Source organism: Eretmochelys imbricata, chromosome 11, assembly GCF_965152235.1.
Source record: "Eretmochelys imbricata isolate rEreImb1 chromosome 11, rEreImb1.hap1, whole genome shotgun sequence".
Classification (NCBI taxonomy): domain Eukaryota; kingdom Metazoa; phylum Chordata; order Testudines; family Cheloniidae; genus Eretmochelys; species Eretmochelys imbricata.
Genome location: NC_135582.1, coordinates 71356974 through 71377720, shown reverse-complemented (window position 1 = coordinate 71377720; position 20747 = coordinate 71356974). Strand labels below are relative to the sequence as shown.

The following is a 20747-nucleotide window of genomic DNA, read 5'->3' as shown; positions in this document are numbered from 1 at the left end:
AGAGTTCAGTCCATTTAGGGATCTGGGGCAAAAATTGGGGATTGGTCCTCCTTTGAGCAGGGGGTTGGACTAGATGACCTCCTGAGGTCCTTTCCAACCTTGATATTCTATGATTCTAAGCCCACTGCCCAAACTCTGTCACTTTGGGATTGTTTGGTATCCTACATATCATTTTGAACAAACCACCTTAGTTCAGCATGTCAATAAGAAGGATCCCATGAAATGGATAGAATGTCTATTAATTTTGTAAAAAGAAAAGGAGTACTTGTGGCACCTTAGAGACTAACAAATTTATTTCAGCATAAGCTTTCGTGAGCTACAGTTCACTTCATCGGATGCATTCAGTCCCCACTTTTATTTTCCACTGAATGCATCCGATGAAGTGAGCTGTAGCTCATGAAAGCTTATGCTCAAATAAATTTGTTAGTCTCTAAGGTGCCACAAGTACTCCTTTTCTTTTTGCGGATACAGACTAACACGGCTGCTACTCTGAAACCTATTAATTTTTTGTTCATTAAACACCTTTATTGTGTTCAGAGATCAAAAGTGCATAGTGGCACACAGTTACTGACCCAAGAGCTTAAGTACTGAACTAGATGGATAACAGAACTGTTGAGACTCACAATGAACAACCAGGAAAAAGTGTGGTCTTGAAATCATGTATAGTAGTATTCCACCTTTTCAAAAAGGTGTATTATCAAGTAAATGCTTTCAGAACTGTATTTTAAGGAGGAATTTGAATACAGGGGAATGATTGACAAATGCACAAGAGGGTGCTTCTTCCGAGTGTAGGGGACAGCTTATCAGAAGTAAATGAAGTAAATGAGCTACCAAAGGGGTGGTTTAGAGCAAGAATTTGAAGCGAACAGAGCAATTGTAACTGACACTTATTTGCAGGTTTTTAACAAACAAACAAAAGAAATTAACTTTGTGTGACTCATAACAATAGTGTTTCTTCTGCTGACTACGCAGCATCAGTTACATCAGAATTGCTACCTGAGATCATTGATGTGTTCTGGAAGTCTGGCATCCTCTGCAGGGTGGGGGGCAGAGCTAAGATTGCAGTGCACTATTGTATATAGTGTACAGTAGTGGTGATGTGTGTGCCGGAGGAGGAGTAGAGGGAAGGGACTGTAAATAGCTTCACTTCTCATGGCATTCCTTTTGCGCTATGTATGCGGTGTGCAGCAGCCTTAGTGCTCTCACAATGAATTTTTTTTGGGGTTGTGTGTTCTGAGATACATTGCTAGTTTTTCTTATAAATGGTATTTCTCATAAACTTACAGGTTAAAATATTAAATCTTGGGGGATTGAGAGATTTTTTGTTTAAAGAAAATTATACAAATCATACTATTTGTTATATTTTTTAAATATCAGAAGGTTTGATTATGACTCAACGTGTATCATCTTTTCATTCCAGGGAATTGTGGGGAATTTAGCTAGTGGCAAGTCTGCACTTGTGCACCGGTATCTGACTGGCACATATGTCCAGGAGGAATCTCCTGAAGGTAAGTGGATATGCGGATGATTAAAAGCATGCTGATTTTAGTTCTTTTGCTTTCATGCAGTGCACTGTTAATTGATGTTTTAATATATCATACAGAAATAGTACAGTAAAAAAAAATCATCATTGGTCGTTCTGCAATGTTGGTAAAAAATAAAGTATGCTTCCTTTGAACATTTGTCATAGTGGAGAGGCAACAAGTACAAATGTATACCTTTTTTTTTTTGTAGTATCTTATCATTTTTAAATGCTTTCCCATGAAGTATTTGTCCATATATGGGAAATGTTCTTAATCTCAGATTCATAAATTTCACTCACTACCCAATGTAATGCTTACTACTATGACTACTTCCATTAATTCCAATTTGGCTGCTGAAGGCAATTACTACCACCCTTGGTATTGGATGTATACAGGATTGGGCCCTTAAGTTTCTTGTGCCAGAGACCATAAAGATTTTCAAATAAAACTTCTGTGTTATGAATTTGTTCCATTATTTTTTAGATCACTAATTTTGGGGCCTGGAGAAGAACAGGTTTTTTTGTTTTGTTTTTTTTAATTCTAGTTTTATGCTACAGTTTAATATGTAGTTCAAAACTTTCATTGTATTTGTTATTTTAATTTAAGCTTAGTCACTTGTACCATTTGAGACTATGTATATCATCGTAGCACATAATTGAGGTATATTTTTCACTAAAAATATTTTCTTGATTTTTATTTATTCTCCTTATGAACTTTAAATCCAACTCTGAGACACTGAATTTCTGGTTCCTTCTTTTCCTTACTGGCTGTTCCATTCTTTGCAGATATGGATGCAGGTAACTATTCATTCTCTTCATGGCAGTGCTTGTCTTGTTTTGAAGAGGGAGGAGACACCGCTTTTGTACTGTAGTGTTTTCCCCTTGTTTTGTGTATCATCTAAATTTGTTTTTCTTTTGATTTTCTTAAGTTTTAAGCACTTCTCTCTCTGTCTTCTCCCTTTCTGTAGATGTCTTTTTAGCAGTAGTCATATGTAGTTTCATTTGTCTACTGTAACACCCTTTTCAAATTAATGCTTGTTGTAGGAGGTTATACAGTTCAGAATGTTAGAGCATAGTATTCTTGAGGTTTTAACTAGTCTTTGTAGTTAAAAATCTGTGTGAGGCTCCACTGTGGAGTCGGCCATTTTCATGGGAAAATGAAATAGTGATGCAAAAATTTTCTAGATTTTATCACTTCACATGGAAGGGACTTAGGTTGCTTCTCTACTACTATTGATAGAGGTGATGTTTGAGGACCATTGTATAAGTATAAGTAGGGGCATAGCGAGCAGATGGAGGGACGTGATCGTCCCCCTCTATTCGACATTGGTGAGGCCTCATCCGGAGTACTGTGTCCAGTTTTGGGCCCCACACTACAAGAAGGATGTGGATAAATTGGAGAGAGTCCAGCGAAGGGCAACAAAAATGATTAGGGGTCTGGAACACATGAGTTATGAGGAGAGGCTGAGGGAACTGGGATTGTTTAGTCTGCGGAAGAGAAGAATGAGGGGGGATTTGATAGCTGCTTTCAACTACCTGAGAGGTGGTTCCAGAGAGGATGGTTCTAGACTATTCTCAGTGGTAGAAGAGGACAGGACAAGGAGTAATGGTCTCAAGTTGCAGTGGGGGAGGTTTAGATTGGATATTAGGAAAAACTTTTTCACTAGGAGGGTGGTGAAACACTGGACTGCGTTACCTAGGGAGGTGGTAGAATCTCCTTCCTTAGAGGTTTTTAAGGTCAGGCTTGACAAAGCCGTGGCTGGGATGATTTAATTGGGGATTGGTTCTGCTTTGAGCAGGAGGTTGGACTAGATGACCTCCTGAGGTCCCTTCCAACCCTGATATTCTATGATTCTATGATTCATTGCAAAAGGAGCAGCAGTTGGATTTGTACATGAACGCTCAGAAATCCTCTACTGGAATGTTGGAAAAGGTGTTGGAAAGTCACTGCCTAGTACTGCCGCTTCAAGTGGCTATCAATAATGAGAAAGAAATAAAGATAAATGGTGGGTAAATCCCGAAACTGAGAGAGCCTCACAATGAAAAGAGCATAATCGGTATCTCCACTGATTTTTATTTATTTATTTATTACTCTCATGAGCAGAAGGTAATAAATATTTGATTAGTTCTTTCAGGAGACAAACTTGTTTCTGTTCTGTAGAACTTTAATGGCACTCAGACCTGGAATATTTTGTTTTTCTTGATTCTGTGATTTGTTGCTCTGTTCTGAGTGTATTCCCATCTGTCCCCTTTGTCTTTAGGGGTAGTTATTTACTGTACTGTACTTGAAAGTGACATTCAGGCTGTTTTCATGGACAGGATTAGGTCACCAAAGCAGAGTCAGATCATTTCTTTGCACATAAATGTAGCTGACAGGCCTTACTAATGGCACCATGCATTTTCATTAGCAGGTAAAATTGGAACAATTAAAAGCCATAATTCACCTTCTAAGTGATAGGGTTAGGCGATCTGATGAAATCAGTACTTAGGAATTTAATTAACTCCGACAACCTGTCATTAGTAAACATCATGTTTGGAAATAGCTCTAGCCCCACATAATTTGTGACAGTAATAGTTTATCCGCTCATTTTTATATATAAACTATATATAGTTTATATTCTCGTGTGAAAACATACCCTGTCAGTCTGGGTGCACACTGGCAGTTCGACTGAATTTAGGCAAGGAAAGGAGCTTGTTGCTCCAAGTTCGGCATTGGGATTTAGTTTCAAGCTCTATGCATAATAGTATAAGGGTTTCGGCTGAATTGTTAACGGTAATCTTCAGATTGGATGCTAATGTGAGGTGTTGCCTTTGCCCCTTGCTGATGACTGAAAAAGAATATGGGCTCTTTAAGTTGGACAAAGAGTAGAACATATCTGAGATGTTGCGGCCTATGCTATTTCTCAAAATAAAACAGGTTCTCATTGTCAGTGCTATTTGTGAGCTCTTGGTGAGCGCATGTTGGGTACCTTGCTAGTTTACTCAGCAGCTGTACTACCAGTATCTACCTGTAACGTGCTTGGGATATAAAAGGCGCTAGATGCAGCCCCACACTATCTTTGTTCCCTTTATCATTTGCCTCCCAAGTTGCTGCCACCACAATAACCCTCATCTTCTGGCATGGGTCGGCTAAGTGCCAGACCTACTCTATGGCTTTCCAGTGTTTCTCACTATGCCAGCAACTGTTTCTAGTGAGCATTTAACCATCAGTATGGGAAATGTCTGTTTTTCTTCCACTTTCTTTGACCCTAAGTGTTTCTTCCACCCAAAAATACACTTGAACTACATCAGCATATGGTGCAAAAAACCTCTTTCTCATCACTTATCTGGCAATGCTTTGGATTTTTAATTCTAAGTGAAAATTATGCATTGAAAGCTGATTTATTTCCTTCAGTAACAATCCAAGAAATAATACAAGTACAGCAGGCTTTAATTCATTATACCAACCTCCCACTATGCATATATGCATACCCAGTGGGACAAGCATTTTCATTATGTAGGTATTCTGGTGTCTGACTTAAGAGAAAATAGATGTCTGAAACAACCTTGAAGCCAGAGTAGTGTCTGAGATTTGCAGTTACATCACGCTAATGTAGAAAAAAAGGGAGCTGATTAAATATAGAAGTCCTATTGAAGTTGTTTGCCTTCTCATAGTAAAACAGGGAGTGATTAGAAAAACAGCCACCAATCAGCAACTTCTGTTGTGCAAGTGGAAGACATGTAGCTGAGCTGTGAATATGTCACATTCAAACTGTCATCTTCACACCTACATTTAAAGAGTAGTTCTGGTTTCTTGAGAGGGGTGAACTGGAAACTGTTCTCCGTTGCCAAACTTGTTGTCTAACGATTATCTGTGGGTATGTTTACACTTCATTGAAAAACCCCTGGCTGGCCCATGCCAGCTGACTTAGGTTTGCAGGGCTCCAGCTAAGGGCTGTTTAAGCTCTAGCCAAGCTCTGGGACCCTTCCACCTTGCAGTGGTCCTAGAGCCTGGACTCCAGCCCGAGCCCAAATATCTACACTGCAATTAAACAGCCCCTTAGCCCAAGCCAGCTGGCATGGGCCAGCCATGGGGTTCTGATTGCAGTGTAGAATCACATATTTGAACTAGTAAAAAGCTAATGCCATGGAAGGAGTTTTTCTGCAAACATGATCTTATTGTTACAGAACTGTTCTTGTGTGATGCATTCCATTTTGATGATGATACTGTGCAGTTCTAGGTCTCCTTCCATTTGAGAATATTAAAATGTTTTGCAAACATGAATGAATTAAGCCTTGAAACACTGGTGTGAGGCTGGTACTGTTGCCATTTTATAGAAAGAGAAACCGAGGCATGGAGCAGATATATGACTTAACCAAGGTGTCACATACAAGAATAAAATCCAATCTCCTTACTTGTGTCATGGCAATTTAGAGAGGTTTTGTCTGTTTCAGCCTCCTTTTGAAGCTTCAAGCAAGTTAAATGGAAAGCATGATGAAATACTTCTCCTATCCAGGAAGCAGCTGTCAGCATGGGGAGGAACCCAGTACACACAGTAAACTGTGGGCCGTGTGGGAGGGTAAAGCAGGCAGCTGAGGGAAGGTAAACAAAGAATGTGAGATGCTCGGTCTGCCCAGGGTGTTTTCTAGAGATTGGAGGAGGGAAAGGAAGTAATAAGGAACTGTTAACTGGTTCCCTTTCTTTGGGACACAGGAAAGTGTAAGAGCTGGTGCTGAGAGGGAAGCCGGTCTCCCGCTGGAGGATCAGAGACAGGATGAAAGATAGCACCAGGTTATGGCTGGCTACCAAAAAAAAAAAAAGAAAATTCAAGATTAGAACACAAACACAATGGAAACTTCAAAAGCTGTTGTATATTTAAAGATACACATGCTTATATAAAGATATTTAAGATTGTAAATTCTTATAATATATGCTGATACTTAAAATTACCAGTACGCAGACGTTACAAAAATCATCCTTTACTTAATTGCAGAGATTGGAGGTCAGAGTTCTTTTCCTCTCTCTGAACAGCTGATATCCTCAAGCAGCTCCTGCTCTGCTTTAATTGTATCAGATTATACACAACAGTATTAGTACAGGACCCTGAGTGGCCGCACTTTGGTACTTAAATTAAGGAAATATGCACAAAATATTAAATTATATTTAAAACTCTAGTATTTCAAATGTTTTTTAATGGGTGAAAAAAAAAGTCCATAAAAGCAATAAAAACCCTCCTCTTCCCTGATTTGAAGTGAACAAACATAGCACCCATTCTTGCAACTGATTCATTTAGGCAAATACCTGATGAGGCCAGCAGGACTCTGTATGAGCTCAGGACTGCCCGTATGTGGGACAGTTTACAGGATGGGGGCTGTAGTGTGGATCGAAGTGTGGCACAACACCCATTCCCCACCCTTTACACTTCTACTCCTGCTTAAATCTTTAATGTGACACTATAGAGAAATAACCTCCTACTCTGAAACTTTTAAATGAGGCATTGTTTTTATTTTCCAGGATAAAGATTTTTTCCCTATTGTCTAGTGTCTCCAAAGCTGGACAGGGCATGCAACGTCAGATTATTCAGCTTCCCAGTGGTTTTTTTCCCCCACCATTGTCTCCTTTTACAGATCACTGAAGTATTTCATCTTAGTGTATTTGCTTTGGTTTCAGGCACCTGTCTAGAAGAGTCACATGGTATCAGGTTTTATTCCTCTTTCCTCAGGGTTTCTCCAGACTTGGTAAAAAAGTGTAGATTTCAGTTTGTGGTAAACTTGAATAATGGCTATTCCTTTAAATCCTTGGAGATTATTTGCAATGTCCCAGCAATGAGTGTGCTTAAACAATAAAGAAATATATAAGTAGTAAATAAAATGAGCAACAGAAGAGATGTCATCTTCAGCTGTTAGTTACATAATAGAATGAACATTTTGGCATAATTATCATCAATAAACTTTAATTAAGTGAATTTGTTACCTAGCTTATTAAAACAAATGTAACCTACATTTTGTACAGGAAAGAATGGTTTTCTAGTGCAGGTTGGCCATAGGAAGTGTGAAATTGTTGCTTTTTTATGTATTGATGCTTTTGCTTGTCATATGAATTTTACTCTTAGTTTTGTTCTTCTGTTGTGTGTTGTCCAAGATATGACCTCTAGTGCCTGTTTATTTTTACATACCTTACTGTTTTGACAGGAGATAATTCTGTGCAAGAAAGAGTGGGAGTACATTTTCCTTTTAGAATTTCAGTCACTTTTGTGGTTTAACTTTCCCCTGACATTCCTTTCATCTGGTCGTAAACTCATAATAAAGTAGTTGAATACATCTTTTACTGGAAAACTTAAATCTAAGAAATACTCACTTTGTCAATCTTGATGATCTTCCATTTGATTTGTTCAGCTGAGCAGTTCACGAACTCATTACGATGCTTGATAGTTGAATAAATACACAGACTGAGTTTGAGCTTCTCCTGTTTTTCTAGTCAATTCAAAGTTTTTACTTTGTGTTTAATGTATTTTGCTTTGGGGAAGTGTTTGGAGTAACAAGATTTGAAAGGAACATCTTGTCCTGACACTTTCGTTTTTCCCTTCCAAAAGCTTCCGTCACCCCAAATTTCCATTTCTGCAACTGGGACCCCAGTAGTGCCTTACTATGATTTCCGATTCTGATGGACTTGAAATTGTAGCAGGTTCTAACTATCCTACATTATGGAAGGATTATCATGTGTCTATCCCCTGACATGCATATATGGGATGGAACTATTTAGAACAAAGATACTTTATGCATTTGTGTTATAAATGTTGTAAAGAATGTTATAAAGAATAAAGACAGACAGTATACAGATTTAGATGCTGAGGGGTAGATCTTGCAATTAAGTCCACACAGACAGGCCAGGTGTAAGGCGTTTCCCATGGAGATCTGCTATGTGATTTCTGATTTCAATCATGTACTGCCCAGCGTTACATTCTGAGTTGAAGGGAGAAGCCCTGTCCCAAAGTTTACATTTTTTGTGTACTATACAGTGCAAGTAATCCTTCAACATGTGAGCAAATAAAGAATGCTAAATAATAAAGGTAATTTTTTATCCTCTGAATAGAAACTCCTCAAAGGACCTCCAGGCCCTGCTGAAAATTCCATAACTGATGATCGAATAAAAATTCATGGACTTCTAAACCACGTAAACTAACTCAGCTGTGCAATGCCTAGAAAAATGAAAATAGAATTCCAAATGCTAAAATGATAGGATTTTCTTCCTGAAATGTGTTAGAATGTAATCTGATATGATTGGACAAATGAACTTTATCCAATTTGAACTTCACATAGATAAATACTTAAGTATTAGGGCTCTACTCTTGTTCCATGTCCCTTTTGAGTGGTCTGAAGCTATCTCCGTTCTGCTAGCATGTAGTACCTTTCATGATACCATTGTGCTCCACTGAAATTGTTTAGGTGATGCACAGGTGCATTCAATGTGGAAAGTTGGGACACGAGGAAGAGCTCTCTGGACAATTGAGGTCAACTCTTTACAAATGATGATTGGGGCACTTAAGAAAGATAAAGGATGCTGTCAATATGAAGAAAGTTAAAAATAATTTCAGTGTTTTCTTTAAAAACAGTCAATTTTGCATCACACTGTCTGACTCTCCTTTTGCCAGCCATCATCATGTAAAAGAGCCAACCGTATAAAAAAACAATGTTTTTTTTTTCTTGCACACAGTACACAATACCCTCAACCCTCCTCTCCCCCCAACCCTCCTCTCCCCCCGAGATGCCTTGCACAGATGTTTGGTTTCTAATAAGCTCAAGATTTTTTAAAATTTGCTTCCGATTTGGAGATTGCTTATCCGTAATGGCTTTTCTGGGAAGCTGCTGTTGGGGGAGTCTGTGTCCATGCTCTAAATACATGCTGCCACACTAAATTTACAAAGGTCTTCCAAACATCTTGGGGTATTTACCTACTAAAAACATATTTCAGTGATAAGTGAGAGTTGATGAGAGGGATTCTAGTTGTATATTAATGTAGAATAGTAAAATTAAGTTGACCAATGTCCCTGTAGGGTGTGCAGAATATCCCACCTACTAAATGAAAGCTGTGTAACAACTGAAAGAAGCCAAAGTTATTTGAAGTGAGTTGGAATGTTTCCACTAGCCTTGCAGACCATCCAGCTGGTGTTCTGAGGGTGTATGAAAGGATCGAGTTTTTGTCCTCAGGCAACTGAAGAGCTCTTATAAATAGATTTAGAGGGAAGCTAAGTGGAGTTGCATGAAATTGTTCTTCCTCTCTACTTTTTGCTCTTCACAGCAGCAGGAAAAGGAAGAAAATGGCTATTCGGGCCTTGTTGCTGCTGATGGAGTGGCTGATTAGGTGCAGGATCAACATACGTTGCTTTTGCAGTAGAATTTCACAAAATCATAGAAACGTAGGGCTGGAAGGCACCTAGAGAGGTCATCTAGTCCAGTCCCCTGAGCTGAGGCAGGACCCTAAGTATACATAGACCATCACATTCAGGTGTGTGGAATTTGAGGGCCTAAATATCATAGGCTCCTTTAAAGATTCCAACATAGATAACAATTTCAGTCAACTCAGATTTATAGCTAAGATTACAGGTAAATCTGCTGCTAGTGGTAAAGATAAATCCTGCCAACAAAGCACTGATTGACTTTCTGTGAGGGTTAGTGAACTAGGGGTAACTTGATAAGCTATTGGTGGAAAAAGGGAGTTCCTCACTTCATTTTATATATTTGGCTTTTGGATTCATTTTAAAAACCACAAGTTGACCTTTTAAAAATACCTTTCTTGTTAACCATCTTAAACCTAAGTTACATTTCCCTTGACCAATAATGCAATGGAATTTTCCCCAACTTCTATTAGATTTGATATTCACTAATTTTTATCCATTTAATTAATCCATTGCTCCTTTTTGGGGTCTAGTCACAAATGTATGTGAAACATCAACTTCTTGCAGGCCCTTAAGTCTTCTTTGCATCAGATATCATTAGCTGATGTCCATTGTGGTTACCAAGAAGGGTCACGGTCAACTGCTGTAGATGCTTTTTCTGCTGGCCTCCCACACCGCCAAGCATGGCAGGCACCTTCTGCCTGGCCTTTGGAAGTGTGAGGGGAGGGAGTGGTTGGTTGGACTGTGAAGAATCCCTGTTTTCAGATGAAGTGGGAGAGCAGAGCTTCCTAGACAGAGAGGGCCTTTTGGATAAGGACACAATCCCTTCACACCCAGAATTCCAGCCATTCTGACTCAGCCACCTGTTTACTTTTTCCCCAAGTATGCAGATGCCTAGGTGAGCCTATGCAGGGGAAACGAGGGCTGGAGTGCAGGACCAGCCTTGCCCCTCATGCCCATAGTAGGCAGTTCACAGGAGGAAAAACCAAGCAGAATTGTGAGGAGGAGAGAATAGGTGTTATTTCAGCAGAGACTCTCTGTACCAGAGAGGTCACCAAGAAGATTGTGAGCTCTTTGGGACAAGGACATCTTGATTATTTGAGTACAGTGCCCACCACAGTGGGGCCTTTATTCCGATTCTAGCTTAAATCTTACTGTGTTACATATTAATAAACTATGTCTGTGTGTCCCAGCTCCTATCAGTCATGAGTAGCGAGTAGCTTTTCACCTTCCTCCAGTAAAATGTCTGTAACAGGAATTCAAAGGATTCTGATTTCATAGTCTGTGCAGTATACCATGTTCCCCTTAAATTTCTGGGAGCAATGGCAAAAGGATATTTTAGGAAGAACTTTCAAAACTCTGCCAGATATATGATTTCATGTGAAAGAAAAATGAAAGCTTTTGCAGCTTATCTTCCTGGAAATTATCTTTAAGTCAAGAAAATAAAATGGGTGACTAAAATACTTCCATTGGTTGGAGAGAGTTCCTAATTTTGTGGACCTAGATCTTAAATTGTCACTGCTTAAAGTTAACTACCTAATAGACTGTTTTCATAACATAGTACCTTCTTTTCATTTCACTGGAGCTTCTGGGTGCTCTCCACTTAAGAAAATAGGTCACTTAGATTTCTAATAGTAAGCCCCTATTTTTGAAAATGTTATCTGTGGGCTTTCAGGTGTTTCCTTTTGTCTGCATTATCTCTCAGCAGTGTTTGGTATGGACATGGAAGATGTTTAGTAGATATATAAAATAAAAGTGAACATTACATGTACAGTTTCTAACTTTCAGTTACATGGTAGCATGCTCTGTCACAATTACTATACATTTTAAAACAACCTTCGTTGAAAACTGAGAAGAGAACCTGTTTTTGTGTCGCACGAAAATGCATAACTGTTATCCCAGGCTTCCTTTAGTTTTATTGCAGTTATTTTGTTTGATTAGTTTACAGGTTAATTGCTGCTAGATCAGTCTAACTTTAACTTCAAGGGTATTAGCTGCAGTGTAATATTGTGATAAAATGGTATCTACTGTACTGTCCAGAAGCTTTGTGGAGTTCTGTTTTAGATAGTATTGGTATCTAATTTGGGCTGTGTACATTTGCTAAACTCTGTGAAATTATGCTGAAAGCTTGGGAGGTTTAGCTGGCCTAAAGAAACTTTAGAGAGCTGGTGTTAGTGAGAGATTGTTGTGTGTTCCCTAAATAACCTACAGAACATGTGTTAATGTTTGGTGAAATGAGCTAATGTTATGTAAGCTGACACATTGAACATCTGTCCTGGTTTGGATTTTAGGAAATGCTTTTTGGAAAAGAAGTTTTTTGTCTTTTGTTTTGTTTTTTCATTGGGGAATAAAAAATTAAAAGGGCAGAAGTACTTTCAGTTGTGGAAAAACTTTTCAGAGCTCCTCTTCTTCAGTAAGCACTGTTGTGTATTTGATCTTTTAGAACTTAAACATGAGTTTGAGCAGCTTTGTAAAGTATACACTTCAGTATATTGTGTCCTGCCCGACAAAGTGAATCGCTATTTTGAGTGTTTTGGAGAATGGTGTGTTGATCAAATACATCTTACATAGACTGTAATACAGAATTAGGGGGAGACTTTCAAAGGCACAGATGGTAATTAGGTGTCTGACTCCTGTTCTTGCATTAGAAAATCTCCCACTTAATGCCTGCACCTAACAAGAATTATTTCTTCTAGGTAAAACTAAGCATCACTAAATGTGCTTCATTACAAATAAATAACATGAAAAATGGAAGTTGTGTCTACCAAAACTGAATAAATACATTATCACATAATCTGGAATGCCTGGCCCTTCATGTCCCTCCCAGATGCTGGTGTGTTTTATCCTAGCTCCTCTAGGGAAGGTATCGTTTAGGTTATAAGATCTTCAGGACATGGACTTCTCTCCTATGTTTTGTGTAAAGCACCTAATACTTGGTCCTAGAAAATAACGATGAAAATGTTTTTAGAAGCAGGTTGTTGATGGAGATTATGAAAAATTCATATTCTAATAGTGAGAGGTGTATTCAGGTACTGATTGTCTTGTTATAAAATAGGTTGAAGAATTTAAGTGGTTTACGTAGCTGCTAACTATGTTATGGGGGGAAAATTTCCCTGTAGGTGGTAATTTACATACTGTGTTTCTATACTAATTGGGGGATGGGAAAGGAACCAAATATATGGGGAGAGGAATATAATTTATAAATTGTGAGGATAAGCAGAGGAAACCATTTTGAATTTTTATATTAATCTTTATCTTGTACCATGCTCAAAATTTTTATTTGAGAACAGTTTCTATTTGGAGTTTTGTGTAGATTAAGCAGAAGAACGAGTCAGAAAGATACGGAAAAAAACAGGTAAAATATTTGTGGGATATTTTAAAACTTGTAATAGGATACTTGAGTTATTAAACTTTAAGTCCTTTTAAAGATCCCACTAAACAATTACTTGTTTTCACTTAACCCATTTTAGCACAGAGAAAAATCATGATTTACTTGATGCCTCAAAAATCTTTGTTAGCCTGCTAATCAAAGCAAAATTATAGTCTAAAGAAGCTTGAGCAAATGTGATGGTATTGTGCAATCTCAATTAAATAAAACTAAGAGGAAATGGTGTTAGGAAAGGGTACTGAAAATAAGGAACAAAAGTAAAACAACAATGCAGGGAGAATGCCATTTAATTGTTTCAACCTAAACTTCAGTTTCAGGATTCAGCATTATCATGTAAATTTGCAGTGATACAAGAGAAGTAATAGGTCTTCATGGAAAGGAGGCAAACTAGGATCAGGAGCAGACAATCCATTTCAATGAGGGTTGTTGAAAGCATGGCTGGAAAAATCTCTGAGGAATGGAAGCTGTCTAGCTGTGGTTTACATCCACTTCTTTATTTTAACTGTTAAATGAGTTTTAAATACAGCCTGAAAAAGGAAGGCATGTGGTTATGAGCATTTGGCTGTAGCATGGGGTTGAGTTGGGTTGCTACTGCACTGATCTGTCTCTGAAAATGTCCCACCATTGCAGCTCTTCCAGTACTTGCAGCAAGGGAAGTGTTAGTAAAGAATGCTTGCTGGCACTTTTCTCATCTTGTCATAGAACTGTGCTAGTTCAGATGACATTGTTAAAAAGTCAGTGGTTAGTCTACATGAGCTATGACAACACTGTGAAGGTGGGACACTTAGGATGGCCTCAGGGAAGGTAAGTTCCTGGAGGTTCAGGTAGTCTTTTTGTTAGACAAACAAACCGACCAACAAAAAAAAGAGACAGTGTCAGAGATTCAGCCTTCATTCATGTTAATAGGCATTACATGCATCATTGAGAAAATATATTTACTTTTAAAACATGTAGAGTCTGCATGTAGATGTCACAGTTCAGGACAACTGCTCTGACCAAGCAAGGGCTCTCAGTCAGGCTTCTGGCTTCCCAGCCTGTGTCTTTCTGGAATGAAGACCCGTGCCTCTCCCTCTCCTGACCAGGGTATTTCCAGGCTGAACAGTTCCCTGCCTTCATTGTTGTTCCCAGCAAAAGACAATCTGTCTATACAGGCCTGCTTGCTTGCTTTCTCTGTAGAGAATAATAGTCATTTCCAAAAGTTTTAAGTTTTTATACAGTTTTTTTCTAAGCAAGCATAAGGTAAAAGCACTACAGAGAAAACGTATTAAAAACTGTAAAAGAACCTACTTGTGTGAATAAGCTTACAAGAGGACATCTATCCCATCCCCCCAGTCTCTAGAAGGGCTCTGGTTGGTGTTGGTCCTTCCAGGCCTTCCCTAAGGATTGAGCCCTCCGTGGAATGGGGGGCCTGTCTATTTGCTGGATCAGAACCAGCTATTTGTCCAAAAATCCGTTATTTGTCGTTGGTCCCTAAAGAATCCAGTATGAGGTACCAGGGGGTGTTTTCAAAAGGGCTGATTACCCGAGGAATTATATTAGCATACCACCTCCACCTACCTCCAATCTCACGATAACACATAAACAATTGCATTTTTAATACAATGGACCCCAAAGGTATTAAACTTAGTTGAGTAAGGTTTGTCCAGGATATGGCAGGAAATTGTCATAACTGTTGCAGCAGTTTTCAGGGTCTGGGGCATATGCTTCTTACAGCAATGAAGAAGTGCATTTCCCCCCCTTATTTTAAATTCTTTGCAAAACTGAAAATACTTGGCAGAAGAAAATGTGTTAATTCACAGTACTAGTTAGTATTGTGGACTCTTTAAAGCCCTGTCTATATTAGAACACTTTGTACACATATTCTTGCAATGGTCCAGCTGTACAGGTGTGTTCCCTAGTGTACACAGTGCTCAGGTGTTTACTGCCTTGTAATTTATACCCCTTAGAAGGTGGTAAATATTGTGCAGTCATGCCAGGTTGAACCCTGAAGAGTACTGAACATCTCAAACCTATGTTGTTCACTAGTTAGGTATCACTGTCACATGCAGGTTTCTTATGAATCATGATAGGAGAGACACTGATTTTTAAATATACATCTGTGTAAATGTCATAGAAATTATAATATTTTAGGTGTGATATGAAATATACATTTAATATTCTAAATATGAACACCTTTTCTCTTTGTTAGGGCTAAACAATAAGGTTCACAGGAGAATAGAAGTGAGATCAGGAAGATACCAATTAATGCTTCGTTTTTTGATCCATCACAACAGAAGCAGCTAGAGAACAGTGTCAGGTACCTTTGTGTAGCTTAGTGTTCGCTTTTATGTCAGCTATTAAGTAGGGAGATTAAACATCATTGAACAGATCATGGACAATTGCAGATATTTTTAAATTTAAGTGAATAGGGGCCAGATTTTCAGATGATATAAAACAATGTTCCTTTATTGAAGCCAGTGGGACTATGCTGGTTTACACCTCTAGTTGTCCAGAGATCTCAATCTGGCCCCTTATACTGACACTAAGTCCTCCTATATGTCCACTAAGCACGTAACCAGTACATCTATGGTAGAAGCAATACAAGCTTCTGCCTTGGCGCTATAATGTATGTAATGCCTGATGTATATGGACTGCCTCTGGGAGTGTAAAGTTGTGCATAAATTAGGCTTTTTTGTCAAATTCCTCACTGATGCTCCCACCAGTTCAGTTCCACTGACATTTGCTATTGTGGGAGTGCTACTCCAGACAGGATAGCCATGGTCACTGTTACCACCAATGGGAAAATTTTAGCTAAGTCTACTGTAGATAAGACCTAAGCCTATTCAGAACCTGGACTCTTGGTAAGACTCCCAACAAGATGTCAAATATAATGGTGGGTTTGGTGAGTATGCAGTATTTTTCTCTGCGGAAAGCTCCACATTTCCTAACAGTGGGTTTCCAGAAGTATGGACTTATCATTGAAGAGAAACTTTTAAATGGCTTTATTGATACTAAATGCATCAGCAGCCACTACGTGTTCAACCAGATTTGTCAGAAACAGATGAGACAAGAATTGGTCCACTTCTGTGCAAGTGATCTTTTACCTGAGACATTGGTTTCTGTTGCAAAGGAGTCACCAGAAGTTAACAGCAACATTAGTGGCAAAAGGTATCCCAAATCAGTAGGTTCCTGAGATATCACACGGTAGCGTAGCCAGACAGGATGTTAGCTCAGTGGGTTTCAGAGTAACAGCCGTGTTAGTCTGTATTCGCAAAAAGAAAAGGAGTATTTGTGGCACCTTAGAGACTAACCAATTTATCTGAGCATAAGCTTTCGTGAGCTACAGCTCACTTCATCGAATGCATACTGTGGAAAATACAGAAGATGTTTGTTTTTATACACACAAATTGTGGAAAAAAATGGGTATTTATCACTACAAAAGGTTTTCTCTCCCCCCACCCCACTTAGTGGGGTGCTTCTATTGGTGGAAACAGAGCAAAGTACTTCATAAAGAGGAGAATAGTCAAAGTATCAAGCAGTAAGAGATCAGGGTGATATGGAATGGCCTTGAAGCATTTAGTATCGCTACTCACTTGGGATGATCACACTATGATTAGGCTTGGCAGAATATTTTCTTCAAGTAATTTCTTCTTCAAGTGATTCTTCTTCAAGTGATCCATTCCAATTAGGTGTGTGCATGCCGCTTGCATGGTAGCCAGAAGGTTTTGCCCCTAGCAGTACCTGACGGATGTTGCGCCTTCATGGCATTGGATATAGGGCCCTGCCAACCCACCACCACATCAGTTCTTTCTTACCACCTGTGACAGTTAGCCGGAACACTCGTATCTCTCGCTTCGGCAGGCATCTCTCTTAGCAGTCTTTGAACCTTGTGTATATAGTTAGATTATAATAGTAGTTAATAGTTAGTATAGTGTAGCTTTTTACATAAGTTTCATTTGGGGGTACTCCCTACCCCCCCTTTTTTTTGTTCCTGGTACTGGGACATGCCTTGGTCCCTGGGATTTAAACCCTGCGCAGCGTGTGGCCCAGAAGTGACTCCCACACTTCCTCTTTGAAGTGTTTGGGGGAAAGCCACCAAAAAGAATGCTGTAAGATCTGCAGGGGGTTCCGTCCAAGGTCTCAGAAGGAGCGAGATTAGCGCCTCAAGATCCTTCTGATGGAGGCTGCTCTCTGTCCACACTCAGATCCCGGATTGGCAGAGCCGACAACAAGCACCTCATCTTCGGTGCGCAGTGCACCAACACCGGCAGCACATGAATTGGCTCCAAGGAAGGACTCAGCCAAAGACCCTTGGCACCGCCAGGGCTCCGCACATAGGGGCTCCACTCAGGTCAGCGGGCACAATCGTTCTCACTCCGCGGTGGACCATATGAAGAGACCCGAAAGGGGCCGCGCCCCTACATCCAGACTGGCACAGACGGAGTCCGCTGCCTTGAGACCCATGTCAGGCTACGTGAGTTCAGCTCTGCTGACTAGGGTCTCGTTGACTCCTGTCCCTACAAGGGGCCACTTGAGTCCAGGCCCACAACACTCCCCTATCTGGGAGAGCTGCAACCTGCAGCTGCCATCCAGGCTGGAGGTATTCGAGGCGGCCAAGGACCTCATCGCCCCGACGGCACTGCCCTCCCCTCCCCTCCAAGTTGGTATAGGTCCCCTACATTGGTCTCAGCAGCACCCGTGAGACCCTCGGTGCTGTCCAGGGGCAAGCCAGTGACGATGCTGCACCGGTCACCAGCACTCACATAGGGGAGCTGCACTGGTCCCCAAGTTCCCGGCAACAATCTCCAGCACCGATGGGCACTGCTCCTCTGTTGTTCTCCCAAACAGAGTCCCCTACTGGTAGAGGAGAAACAGGAGATCCAGGTCTGGTAAGCGTGGGCAGCAGCCTCATCTGAGACTGTGGCCTGATCAGTGGCAGGCATTCTGGACGCTGTGGGTGTTCCACCAGGGCCAGAGTCAGAGGTCCTATTCCAGGTTGGCTTTGGTGCCTCTGGAGTATCAGCAGGACCAAGTGTTCCCCATGCCGGCACCTACTGCCCCAGAAGACCGGGTGCCGAGAGATCCCCTTAGCACCGAGGGTAAAGGAACAGGACCTGCTCCCAGCTAGGGCCTCGTCCTCATCCTTGTCTGATGAGGCGGTGGCAGGAACATCGACGGCCCCTGTCCTCAAGGAGAGCAGGGTGCTCCAGCAACTGCTGAGGATGGAGGTGCAGAACCTGGGGATCCAGGCAGAGGAGGTTATTGAGACATCAGACCCCATGGTGTCTTGCCCCCTCTGGTCCCTCCCGTATTGCTCTGCCACTTACCAAAACTATTAATGGCAAAGAGGAATGAACGAAAGTACTTTGTTCCCTGTAAGGGGTTCGAGTACCTGTATACTCATCCCCTGCTGGACTCCCTAGTGGTAGCTGCAGCAAATGAGCGGGAGTGCCAAGGCTACCAGGGCCCCTCCCCCAAAAACTGGGAGGCTAAAAAGCTGGACTTTTTGGGGAGAAAACTCTATTCCACAAGAGAGCTCCAGCTCAGAATATCTAACCACCCGGCTATATTACAACTCCTGTGGAGCAATGGCAAAATTTACGGAGCTGTTGCCAGAGGACTCCAGGGTAGAGTTTTCCTCCTGTGTAGAGGAGGGCAAGCTCATTGCTCAAGCTTTGCGGCAGGCAGCCTTTGATGTGGTGGATGTGGGCATCCATACCATGGCCTTGGGGATAGCCATGAGAAGAAGCTCCTGGCTTACAGGTTTCAGGACTCCCATACCCATCCCTCTTTAGGGACCCTTCTCACGAGCAACTCCTCGCGCAGGATGTGCACTTGCTCCTAATGTTGGGGGCAATGGAAGAGGTTCCTCAGGAACTGAAGGGCAAGGGGTTCTATCCTGGTATTTCCTAATACCGAAAGCCAAAGGTGGCCTCAGGCCCATCCAAGACCTGCGAAATCTCAACAAGTTCATGAAGAAACTGAAGTTCCACGTGGTCTCTTTAGCCTCCCATTATCCCTTCCTTGGATCTGGGGGACTGGTATGCTGCCCTCTATTTGAAGGACACTTACTTTCATATTTCAATAATGTCGTCCCTCAGAAGCTACCTCAGATTCACAATCATCAGTTCACATCCTTCTCTTCAGCCTTTCAGTAGTTCCTCGAGTGTTTACCAAGTGCACTAGTGTTCACTTGGTAAACACAGTCATGGCCGTGTTCCTACTCAAGCGTCAGGTGCAGGTGTTTCTGTACCTTGCCAACTGGCTAAGCAAGGGCCATTCCAAGGTGCAAGTGAGCTTCATAAGGGCTACTTTTGATGACCTGGGCCTTCTACTGAATGTACAGAAGTCAATCCTATTTCCCGTTCAGTGGATAGAGTTTATAGGGGCAGTATTGGACTCTACACAGGCTAGGGCATATCTCATGGTCCTTTTCAGTCCCTTTGCGACATCGTACAAAGTCTCGGGCAGTTCCCTACTACCACAGCAAGGAATTGCCTAAAGCTTCTGGAACACGTGGCTGCTTGTACCTATGTGGTATAGGATACCAGATTGAGACTCCGACCTCTTTAGGCATGGCTAGCTTCGGTATATCGGCCAATTCGGGACAGTCTACACAAAGTCTTCACTCTTCCTCATCTGATCCTCGACTCTCTCCTATAGTGGCTCAAACCACAGGAGGTGTGGGCAGATGTTCCCTTAGCCAGACTACAGTCATCCCTCTTGTTGGTGATGGACAGGTCAGCGTTGGAGTGTGGTGTGCACCCGGGAGACCTCAAGGCCTCTGGTCCCAAGTGGAGCTCTCACTTCACATCAACATCAGAGAGCTGAGAGCGGTCCTTCTGGCATGTCAGACATTCCAAGTTCATCTGGAAGGCAAATGTGTATCGGTTATGATGGACAATACAACAGCGTGTTTTATATAAACAGACGGGGGTGCACGCTCCTCTCCCCTGGGCCAGGAAGCCCTCAGATTGTGGGACTTTTGCATAGCTCACTCAATAAATCTGCAGGTGTTTTACCTCCCTGGAGTACAGAACGAGTTGGCGGACCATCTCAGCAGATCTTTTCATGGCCATGAGTGGTCCCTACACCCTGATGATGCAAATACCATCTTTCAACAGTAGGGGTTTCCCCAGATAGACTTGTTCGCAACGCAACAGAAAGTGCCTGCAATTCTGCTCCTTCCTGAATCACAGCCCGGGCTCCATCGTGGATACGTTTCCCCTTCCCTGGAAGGGACACCTCTTGTGTGCATTCCCTTCCATACCTCTTGTTCACAAGGTGCTCCTCAAGGTTCGAAGGGATGAGGCCTCAGTGATATTTATAGTTCCAGCCTGGCTCTGCCAACACTGTTATACACCTTTCCTGGAAGTGTCCATAGAACTTACTGCTCTTCCTGGACCTGGTAACTCAGGATCATAGCCGTCTCCAGCACCTGAACCTCGAGTCGCTTCACCTCATGGCGTGGAAGCTCCATGGC

At 41.3% G+C, this 20747-nt stretch overlaps 1 protein-coding gene across 3 annotated transcripts in view; it reads left to right on the top strand.

Annotated features, from left to right (window-relative positions):
• Positions 1-20747, top strand: part of AGAP1 (ArfGAP with GTPase domain, ankyrin repeat and PH domain 1) — a 696795-nt gene that overhangs the window by 259602 nt on the left and 416446 nt on the right. For all 3 annotated transcript variants that reach the window (XM_077830624.1, XM_077830625.1, XM_077830627.1), the window contains exon 3: positions 1421-1508. In XM_077830624.1, the coding sequence (XP_077686750.1) occupies positions 1421-1508 (88 nt within the window). The remainder of the gene's footprint in view (positions 1-1420; positions 1509-20747) is intronic.